The sequence below is a fragment of the Lampris incognitus genome, chromosome 13, assembly GCF_029633865.1.
Source record: "Lampris incognitus isolate fLamInc1 chromosome 13, fLamInc1.hap2, whole genome shotgun sequence".
NCBI classification, from domain to species: Eukaryota; Metazoa; Chordata; class Actinopteri; order Lampriformes; family Lampridae; genus Lampris; species Lampris incognitus.
This window is the reverse complement of record NC_079223.1, coordinates 4,359,316-4,371,020: the sequence shown is the minus strand read 5'-3', so window position 1 is coordinate 4,371,020 and position 11,705 is coordinate 4,359,316. Positions and strand designations below refer to the sequence as shown.

The 11,705-nt window shown below is 48.1% G+C and overlaps 1 protein-coding gene across 2 annotated transcripts in view; it reads right to left on the bottom strand.

The window, feature by feature from the left end:
• znf451 (zinc finger protein 451) overlaps window positions 1-8,930 on the bottom strand; it is a 27,411-nt gene extending 18,481 nt beyond the window's left edge. For both annotated transcript variants that reach the window (XR_008811272.1, XM_056291909.1), the window contains exons 1-5: window positions 8,676-8,930; window positions 4,809-4,871; window positions 3,028-3,111; window positions 2,791-2,904; window positions 437-548 (exon numbers count right to left, since the gene is read on the bottom strand). Coding sequence is in view for 1 of the 2 variants with exons in the window: in XM_056291909.1 (XP_056147884.1) it covers window positions 437-548; window positions 2,791-2,904; window positions 3,028-3,111; window positions 4,809-4,868 (370 nt within the window). In the remaining variant the exon portion in view is untranslated. The remainder of the gene's footprint in view (window positions 1-436; window positions 549-2,790; window positions 2,905-3,027; window positions 3,112-4,808; window positions 4,872-8,675) is intronic.
• Window positions 8,931-11,705: the final 2,775 nt, after the last annotated feature.

The window sequence follows — 11,705 nt, the reverse complement described above, 5'->3', positions numbered from 1 at the left end:
AAGCAGCAATAATTGGCAGCGCTGTCTTCGGGAGGGGGGCGGAGTCGGCTTGTGTTCGTCACATGAATGCGTTTCTGTGTGTGTCGGAAAAAGCAGTGGTTCGGCCTGGAGTCGCCTTGTCACGAAAGTGGCGAGGCGTCTCCTTCCAGACTGCCGGCCGGAGAGATGCAGCTGGTGAACGCATGTAGTATGAGGGTGGGAGTTTGAACTAGAATAGGGATCGACCGGCCGCTAAATTGGGAGGAAAAAAGGGAAAAATCAGAAATAAATTTCTAAAAAAAAAAAAAGGAGACTGGAGATGCTGGACATTAATGACACAGAGATGACAAGGTACCACAGATCCCCACACGGCTCGTCAGAATCCTTGCCTTTTGAGAAGAGACACATATGGATGTTTTACATCAGAAGCTTTTTTCCACCTGGAATAAAAACGTACCTGGCATCTTCAACCACATGTCCACACAACGCTTGGCATCCTCACTGTTTCCATTTTCAGAGCTCAAAGCAATTTCCTGTTGCCCATGAGTTCTTTGGGAGATTTGTTTTTCCTGAAATGAAAAAAAAGTTAAAACAAACATGTTACATACGACATTAAACACCCAACAACACGTCAAACCTGAGTGAAGAAGCAATAGTGAAATAATGCTTCGTGCAAATCAGTTCTGACCACTAGGTGGCACTGTCACTGTCCTAGTTGTCCTTCACTTCCTCAGGCTCCGATTTGATCCCATTACAACATAAACACAACAAATGTCCATCCATCATCCAAACCGCTTATCCTGCTCTCAGGGTCGCAGGATGCTGGAGAGCCTATCCCAGCAGTCATTGGGCGGCAGGTGGGGAGACACCCTGGACAGGCCGCCGGGCCATCACAGGGCCCACATATATACGTATATATATATATGTGTGTGTGCATATATATATATATATATATATATATATATATATATATATATATATATATATATGTGTGTGTGTGTGTGTGTATACATACATATATATACATATTTAAATACATATATATGTCGGCCTGTCTGACATGAAACATAGCATGAAACAGGCTTGTACTGTCTCATAGAAAATTTACTTGACTAACTGGATTACACACACACACACACACACACAGACACACACACACATATTCACACCTAGGGGCAATGTAGTACGGCCGATTCACCTGACCTACATGTCTTTGGACTGTAGGAGGAAACCGGAGTCCCCGGAGGAAACCCACACAGACACGGGGAGAACATGCAAACTCCACATAGAGGATGACCTGGGACGACCCCCAAGGTTGGACTACCCCGGGGCTCGAACCCAGAACCTTCTTGCTGTGAGGCGACCGCGCTAACCACTGCGCCTCCGTGCCGCCCCAGAACAGATGTGTTGCAGGTATTTCAGCAGCAGTTAAGCTCTGGCAGTAGATCTTTAGCTCAAGTTAACCGTGCAGAAGTGAGACCAAGCATGTAACTGCTTGGTCTCACTCACTGAACCGGTGTTAATTGCACCTTACTTTTATTTTATCTTGAGTGCATGTATTTTACTTGTTCTTTTTAACTTAACCATTTACTGTTAATTTTTCCCCCTTGCATGAACATATTAAGACAAATTCCTTCTATCTCCTTGTACTTTCAAATAAATATGATTCTGATTCCCTGCCATGAATACTAAAAGCTTAACCCTCCAAAAGGAAGACTAGTTTTTCTATTATCACTATAATCATCACAGCAACTCTTTTTGGCAGTTATAAAATTACCAGTCATTATGATTCCAACTATGGAAAAAACTGGGCGGCAGAGGGTTCACACCTCCTTTGCTAACAATCCACCTCTTCACAGAACAAAAGTATGGAAATTAGGTTCATGTTTCAGGTTCAGCCCAAACTCTGCAAACTCCCAAGTAATCCAAAATGTTTAAGTTTGAATGCAATGATCACTGAAACGTCCCTCATCGCTGACTACAGTCTGAACTCTGGAGTGTAATTTCCCTTTGAATATTTTATCTGGAAAGAGACTAGAGGGGCCTACACTTGGGTACAAAGAAACAAGAAGATTTATACTACCATGGCTCTAATAGCATGGTTAAAATCCGGTGAGGCGCCGAAAGATTGGAAACAAAAATTAAGAAACAGATATATTGTGTTTCTGTTTCTGAAAACATTTATATCTTCAGTTTTGCACTCTCGTTTGGGCTCAAGAACACCAGCACCGGCATCCATGTCACTGTGTGTGTTTTCTTTCTTTTGATTTTCTCCCCAATTGTACTTGGCCAATTACCCCACTCTTCCGAGCCGTCCCGGTCTCTGCCCCGCCCCCTCTGCTGATCCGGGGAGGGCTGCAGACTACCACATGCCTCCTCCCATACATGTGGAGTCACCAGCCGCTTCTTTTCACCTGACAGTGAGGAGTTTCACCAGGGGACGTAGCACGTGGGAGGATCACGCTATTCCCCCCCTATCCCCCGAACAGGTGCCCCGACCGACCAGAGGAGGCGCTAGTGCAGCCACCAGGACACATACCCACATCCGGCTTCCCACCCGCAGACACGGCCAATTGTGTCTGCAGGGACACCCGACCAAGCTGGAGGTAATACGGGGATTCGAACCGGCGATCTCCGTGTTGGTAGGCAACAGACTAGACTGCCACGCTACCCGGACGCCCCCTGTGTGGCTTTTGTTGAAAAGGTTTGTAGAAACCATTCAGCTGAACCAGACAACTGGAGTCACAGTGTGTGTCGAGTTTCTAAAGCCTCAAAATGAATGCACCCTGCTTCATCTTGAGGCACCGTCACCTTGAAAGCTCTGAATTTATCGGCTTTTTCCTTTTTCCCTTCAGCCACTTGGCGTGCTAGTCTTTCCAGAGTAGACGTCACTTGTGCTTTCTGACGGTTGACCTCATCTTCAATCTACAAGAAAAGAGAAATGCAAAATCAATTCAAAAACTTAGTGAGGAATCTTTAGAAGCCAACAATCATCAGCAATAGTTGGCCTCCTCCTTTCTACAGCCATCTTTATTTCTAGAATCTTACCGCATCTGTTGTCCGTGTACCTGCTTCTTCCTCACTATCACTCAGTAGATTAATACATTCCAATACTGGCCTGATAGGACCTTCCTGAAACGTGTAAAGGTAAAACAAATGACACCATGGTATGTCAGTGCTATCAAAAGAGGTCATCAATACTCAAATGACAACGCAAGTCCTTTTAGAGTATGATGTTTAAGAAACTCTACATAAGGATGTAGTCTGCAATTAGCCTTTACAGATCTGGAAAGGCTAATTGTACTTGAGGGTGGTAGTAGGTTGTCTGCTAACTGTAGGGTTGCTGTTCGATCTTCGGCTCCTCCTCCTGGCAAAAATGCCGAGGTGTAGCTGAGAAAGACACCTAACGGCCTAACTGCTCCCAATGAGCTGGTTGTTACCTTGCATGGTTGACACCACCATCGGTGTAGGAGTATGTGTGTAAGTGGGTGAATATGAGGCAGTAATTGTAAAGCACTTTGAGTGGCTGTTGCAGCTAGCAGTGCTATACAAATGCAGTCCATTCAATTCAATTCAATTCAATTTATTGTCATTAAAAACAATGTGCAGAAACATGTTAAAAATGAAATGAGGGCTGTGGCTTCACCTAACAGTGCAAGACAGACACACACAAACACAGCAAACACAGTATAAGATATATACACACATGAAGACCAAAAGCTAAAAATAAGTTAAAAGAGAGCTGGAGTACAAAATATTTAAAAATCTGTATCTAGCTGCTTCAGTCACGAGTGGTTAATGAATCTTTGAATGGTTTATGTCCATCCATCCATTATCCGAACCAATTATCCTACTCTCAGGGTCGCGGGGATGCTGGAGCCTATCCCAGCAGTCACTGGGCGGCACGTGGGGAGACACCTGGACAGGCCGCCAGGCCATCACACAGGACCCACACACACACACACACACACACACACACACACACACACACACACACCTATGGACAATTTAGTACGGCCGAGTCACCTGACCTACATGTCTTTGGACTGTGGGAGGAAACCGGAGCACCCGGAGGAAACCCACACAGACACGGAGAGAACATGCAAACTCCACACAGAGGACGACCCGGGACGACCCCCAAGGTTGGACTACCCCGGGGCTCGAACCCAGAACCTTCTTGCAGTGAGGCGACCACGCTAACCACTGCGCCACCGTGCAGCCATGAATGGTTTATGTATAAAAAGAAAGCAGATGTTCAACTATGGCAGCATTTGTCTCAGAGCTACAATTTACTGTAAGTGTTAAAATAATAGTTTGTAATTTTCAATAACAGCACTGCTATGGTGAGTAAAATATTTCCTCAAGCTTTGAAAACAGCACAAAATAAATCTCCAAAAATCATTTGGGCACTGTACTGACAATTTCACCTGCTGGTGAGGAATTTCACTAAGACACAAAATACTGCAAATGAGCAAATAAGCATTTTCGGGCTTATAATTGCATCACAGATCAGAGCCGTCGCTCTGCAGTTTGTAGCATTCAGCCACTTGGTCAACTATGCCAATCAAGAATTCTACAAAATAACAGAAATGTATGTATTATGCTGAGGGATCATCTTCCTCTTGACTGCTGCCAAATTCTATTTCCCACTGAACCGAGTCAAGTCACTGTCTAAAGACAGAGGACAGTGTTCTGCTCTCACCAAACTAAGGGACGGACTTTTGGTGAGTCGAATGTGGTTTATGTGTTGTTTGTCCCAATGTGAATTGATTACTCAAACCATTTATTTCTTTTAATTTTAACAAAAGGTAGTCATACATATCACTTACTGATACAAACTCCACCTCTTCTTCAGCTTCATCCTCATCCATTTCACTTGGGGACAACATCCACTTTAGCCAAGGGGAGGGGGGGGGGACAAAAACCACAAAACAATGGCTCAATGGATTTCTGAAACATTTTCAATCATTTGTGGAAACGTCTCTTTCACACCTGCAGTAATTTCGATTCACTGCATGGTGAAAGCGCTCACCTCGGGTGTCTCTGTGCATGCTCCAGCATCCAGGTAAGAAAATCACAGCAAGTTGAGTCAGTTCATCTGGACACAACTAGGCTGTGTGTTCGCACAAACACGGCAATATAGTGTACGCTGTTAAGTGCCGGAGGATTGTCGTGACTTGTACATTGGGGAAACTAGACAGACGCTGGCCAAGAGGATGACACAACACAGAAGAGTTAACACGTCAGGCCAGGACTCCAGTCTACACCATCCACAGACCAGGACTCCACAGTCTACACCATCCACAGACCAGGACTCCACAGTCTACACCATCTACAGACCAGGGCTCCACAGTCTACACCAGCTACAGACCAGGACTCCACAGTCTACACCATCTACAGGCCAGGACTCCACAGTCTACACCATCTACAGACCAGGACTCCACAGTCGACACCATCTACAGACCAGGACTCCACAGTCTACACCATCTACAGGCCAGGACTCCAGTCTACACCATGTACAGGCCAGGACTCCACCATCTACAGACCAGGACTCCACAGTCTACACCATCTACAGACCAGGACTCCACAGTCTACACCAGCTACAGACCAGGACTCCACAGTCGACACCATCTACAGACCAGGACTCCACAGTCTACACCATCTACAGACCAGGGCTCCACAGTCTACACCAGCTACAGGTCAGGACTCCACAGTCTACACCATCTACAGACCAGGACTCCACAGTCTACACCAGCTACAGACCAGGACTCCACAGTCGACACCATCTACAGACCAGGACTCCACAGTCTACACCATCTACAGACCAGGGCTCCACAGTCTACACCAGCTACAGGTCAGGACTCCACAGTCTACACCATCTACAGACCAGGACTCCACAGTCTACACCAGCTACAGACCAGGACTCCACAGTCTACACCATCTACAGACCAGGACTCCACAGTCTACACCAGCTACAGACCGGGACTCCACAGTCTACACCATCTACAGACCAGGGCTCCACAGTCTACACCAGCTACAGGTCAGGACTCCACAGTCTACACCATCTACAGACCAGGACTCCACAGTCTACACCATCTACAGACCAGGGCTCCACAGTCTACGCCATCTACAGACCAGGGCTCCACAGTCTACGCCATCTACAGACCAGGACTCCACAGTCTACACCATCTACAGACCAGGACTCCACAGTCTACACCATCTACAGGCCAGGACTCCAGTCTACACCATCTACAGACCAGGACTCCACAGTCTACACCATCTACAGACCAGGACTCCACAGTCTACACCATCTACAGACCAGGACTCCACAGTCTAAACCATCTACAGACCAGGACTCCACAGTCTACACCATCTACAGGCCAGTGATCACTCTTTAAAAGATGAGCACATCCTTGATAGGGAGGAACGCTGGTTTGAACGAGGAGTCAAAGAGGCCCTCTATGTTAAGAGGGAACAACCATCCCTGACCCGAGGGGGGCCTAAGAGTACATCTGTCTCCACCTTAAGCCTCCTACAGACTGCGACTTAAGCAATCCTGTAAGTTTATTGCAAGCCACACTGCGATATGAATCTAATAAACTTGGGTACGACATCAAGTTTGATGTATGTAGACTGTATGATGGTAACACCTACTGAATCACAGGCTGCGATGACGACTACTACTACTACTACTACTACTACTTTTGGTTGCTCCCGTTAGGGGGCGCCACAGCAGATCGTCCGTTTCCATCTCTTCCTGTCTTCTGCATCTTCCTGTCACACCAGCCACCTGCATGTCCTCCCTCACCACCTCCATAAACCTCTTCTTTGGCCTTCCTCTTCTCCTCCTCCCTGGCAGCTCCATATTCAGCATCCTTCTCCCAGTATACCCAGCATCTCTCCTCCACACATGTCCAAACCATCTCCATCTTGTCTCTCTTGCTTTGTCTCCAAACCGTCCAACCTGAGCTGTCCCTCTAATATACTCGTTCCTAATCCTGTCCTTCTTCATCACTCCCAGTGAAAATCTTATCATCTTCATCTCTGCCACCTCCACCTCCACCTCCTGTCTTTTCAGCAGTGCCACTGTCTCCAAACCATATAACATAGCTGGTCTCACAACCATCTTGTAAACCTTCCCTTTAACTCTTGCTGGTACCCTTCTGTCACACATCACTCCTGACACTCTTCTCCACCCACTCCACCCTGCCTGCACCCTCTTCTTCACCTCTCTCCTGCACGACGCAGTTGCATAAAAACGTCATCAGCGTGCGTGCCGCATCAGCGCGCCTACTCAGTCCACGCCGCCGGTAGCGCAACACAGCGCCGAGCAGGAGTCGAGCCCTAGCGGTAGCCGAGCCCTTGCAGTAGCCACCATAGCTGGTGCTGTTGGATCCGTGGGATGTGGGTCACAGACGCTGCCAGTGTGTCGGTTTGCGTTTAGCGCCGGCACAGATCCCGCGTCGCGTCGATCAGCGCGTCATTCCGTGCAGCGTTCCCATTGGCTGGCTAGCAGACGTAGGTCGCAGCATCAGTCACGTGGTGAGCTGCTCGTCCTACACCTGACACCGTCAGGTTATCTCCGGCTGCAAGACCGCAACAACGGCCTTCTCTGACCCTGTCTAGGACCACTGCTGTGGAGCCACGACCAAAGATATCGCCAAGTGTAGTGGCCTCTCGCCTGAGACGGCCCGCAGCGCAGCCTGTAGGAGGCTGGGGTCACACCTACTCCCCAAGTCCTCCTTCACCTGCACACATGGCCCCGGAACCCCGAGCCGCTGCCACGGCAACCTGCACATGAAAGCAACGGCTGATGTTGTATCGTAAGGGTCAGTTGAGACTGAAGGAGGAGGAAGGAGACTGAAGGAGGAGGAAGGAGGAGGAGGAGGGAGACTGAAGGAGGAGGAGGAAGGAGACTGAAGGAGGAGGAGGAAGGAGACTGAAGGAGGAGGAAGGAGACTGAAGGAGGCGGAGGAAGGAGACTGAAGGAGGAGGAGGAAGGAGACTGAAGGAGGAGGAACGAGGAGGAGGAAGGAGACTGAAGGAGGAGGGAGACAGAAGGAGGAGGAGGAAGGAGACTGAAGGAGGAGGAAGGAGGCTGGAGGAAGGAGGCTGGAGGAGGAGGAAGGAGACTGACGGAGGAGGGAGACAGAAGGAGGAGGAGGAAGGAGACTGAAGGAGGAGGAAGGAGGCTGGAGGAGGAGGAAGGAGTGATGAGACGCTTCTCTCTCTCTCCACACGTTGCGTCCACATGAACCCACTCAACGTGGTGTCGCCTCACCTCAGCTGTTCGCAATCAGCGCAGGTTTTGTTTTGTTTTGACCTTTCACAACAGAGAGACACACGCGACGGTGCGGTTATAACGTGCGACGTATCGCGTTATAACGTGATACGGTTCACGTCATAACGCGAGGCGTGCGGCGGTACTGATCGTGTTGTCTTCCTGGCAAGGCGCCGCGGTTAGAAACGCGGCCCGCCCGCCGCCAGCGGCCCGCCGGCGGGCTTGCGTGGTGAGTTAGCCCGGGCGGCTGCACCGCCGGGGCAGGGCTGGAGGAGCGAGCTCGCTAGTTCGAGAGCGCCGCTTGCAGCCAGCTCGCCCACCTCGGCCCGGTGTGGACGTGTCGGTCCAAACTCGACCCTCGCACGTTTACAAACGACGACCGGACCAGCCGGGCCGGGCCGAGCCTCGCGCTTACCTGCGTGTCTCCGGCGCTGCTCCGCGTGACGCTTCTCTTCTAACTCTGCTGGCGGCGCCGGACGGGTTTCTTCTTCTTCTTCTTCTTCTTCTTCTTCTTCTTCCCTTAAAAGCGGACTGGCGGTTGGTAAACAGTTTGGCGCGTTGTCGCCACCAACTGGGACGGAGTGTGGGCCCCGAACGTCTATTTAAAACAAAAACAAACACAAACCCAAACATCTTCTCAATCAAAGTAGTTCTTCTAGGTCAGTGTTTCTCAACCGGGGGTCCGCGGACCCCTAGTGGTCCGTGGTGTAATTGCAAGGGGTCCGTGAAAATAAAATATCTTTAAAAAAAGATCCTATGACATTTATAGAAATAGGATTATTTTACTCAAATGTGACTGAGACCTTTATCTACCTAAACTATAAAGGGTAACAGGACTTTTTTCTCTAATTACATCTGTTTCACAAGTGTCATTTATTGTATTTTAATAAGAGATCTCGCTCCCGTTTGCATTGTTAAAAGTTACTGCATAAAAATTCTGTTGTTACATATATCTGAAAGTTACTGAATACATATTCTGTGTTGTTACATATATCTGAAAGTTACTGAATACATATTCTGTTTTGTTACATATATCTGAAAGTTACTGAATACATATTCTGTTTTGTTACATATATCTGAAAGTTACTGAATACATATTCTGTTTTGTTACATATATCTGAAAGTTACTGAATACATATTCTGTTTTGCTACATATATCTGAAAGTTACTGCATAAGAATTCTGTTTTGTTAACTATATCTAAGTTACAACTGAAAGCTCTTATTTTTGCCCCAAAGAGTGAATAAATGCTATAATGCAATTTAAAATGCAGTTTCTACTGTTTCTATCAAATTGCAACCCCCCTCCCCCAAGATCAGGTGGAGGGGTCCTCAGGGTAGATCAAAAATACGCAGGGGGTCCAGGACCCCAAAAAGGTGGAGAACCACTGCTCTAGGTTACTGAAATGAAGTTGGCTAACACGCTGTGAGTTCTTCTGTGGACGTCTGCTGGGGCTTTTCCTCTCTGAGGTTCCCAATCAGACTCCTTCTCTCTGCCTGGTTCTGTTTCCTGTCCACAGCAGTGGCACCTGCCTGCGTGACCCCTATTTTGACTAGGGTGTAGAGCTCCTCAATAAGGGGCATTATGTAGCCCCATAACCACCACAAGGGTACCGTTTAAGGCCCAAACCTCCAGTCCTGCTCCTCCTGCACCCCTCATTTCTCCCACTTGCCTCCGAACTCTGCAAAAACCACCGTCCTTTCCTCTCCTCCTCCCATCGCCTCCGCCACCTCTCCCTCCACCTCTGCTCAAAAGTGCTTTTGGTTGCGGCCTTGCTGAGTCTAACGGCTGATTCAACATGCTTGGCTTTGTTTGTGGCCTCCATCGCAACATTAACTGCCGTTTCATTTCATCTGACACCACTCGCAGCGTTTTCACCGCCAGACCCACCGTCTGAGCTCCGTATAATGTTTGTTGTGCTCGTATTAAACTGTGTGGCGTGCTCCCTGCATGGCTGTGCTCCACCCTGCCTAGGGAGGAGCCCGAGTCCGAGCAAATGACTGCTGCTTTGTTGCTTCCATCCGCCGCATCACTAAACAACATGGCAACCATCTCTCCGGTGTAGACCGACGATGACCCCTCCTTCATCCTTTCCCCCACTTTAATATGAAACTCTGCAGCAATACACGTGACTCCCGTTTTATCCACTAAACTCTTCTGTGTAGATGTGGACGTAACCGTGGTAACCATCAGTACATGTTGTATGTGAGTTAAAAATAAACTCCCCGTCTTTGTTCTTCTTTTCTAGTCATGTAAACTCTACTGTGACGTCACCCGCGCTGGTACTGCAGGCAATGGTCCTGTTGGACCAAGGTTCATCCGAGCTGCTGTTCTGTTGCTCTCTGCGTCACGGTCCATCCACAGCTTTCTGCCCCCCCCCCCCCTCTGCTTGTCCCTGCAAGGCTTTCAGGTGTCTGCTGATCTGCCCTTATTACCCCAGTAATTCAGGGAGAGCTGCGTCCTTCTCACGTCTAACGGCCTAAACCCCGTTTCCACCTGTCATGCTGCTGTTGGGGAGCTTTAAATGCGCCCTTTTGACTCGTCTTCTTCTGCTTGTTGGGCTATACAAATAAAATAGACCTGACTTGACTTCTTCTTCCTCCCCATCGTCCTCCTCCTCCTCCTCCTCCCCGCTTCTTCTTCTTCTGCTTGTTGGGCTATACAAATTAAATAGACCTGACTTGACTTCTTCTTCCTCCCCATCGTCCTCCTCCTCCTCCTCCTCCCCGCTTCTGCTTCTTCTGTTTGTTGGGCTATACAAATTAAATAGACCTGACTTGACTTCTTCTTCCTCCCCATCGTCCTCCTCCTCCTCCTCCTCCCAGCTTCTTCTTCTTCTGCTTATTGGGCTATACAAATAAAATCGACCTGACTTGACTTCGTCTTCCTCTCCATCGCCCTCCTCCTCCTCCTCCCAGCTTCTTCTTCTTCTGCTTATTGGGCTATACAAATAAAATCGACCTGACTTGACTTCTTCCTCCCCATCGTCCTCCTCCTCCTCCTCCTCCTCCTCCTCCCAGCTTCTTCTTCTTCCTCGGGTTTATTGGTGGTTGGCAAACAACGATTTGTTGCATTTCGGACGGATTTATCACATTTTATTCTTAGGAAAACCTCTTTCAATCTTACCTCTCACTTGCAAGATATCCTGCTTCTATTTAACCCCACAGATAAAGACCCCAACACCATGTTTGCTATGAACGTATTGATTATTCTTGGCAGATTCTTTGTGCATAGCATGAAATGGAAGGGGAAACCCAAACTAGCTGTATTCTTGATAGACATGCAAAACTACATCAAGACCACTACTTTATGTAAAAGCAAAAACAGCACTTCGAACTGTTAATATTTCTGTAGTGTAATCTAACATCTGACTAATTGGTTGTACCCCTGTGTTCGATATTAAGTTTACGTTACGTTAATTGTATTTTATTGTAATGTCTTGTACG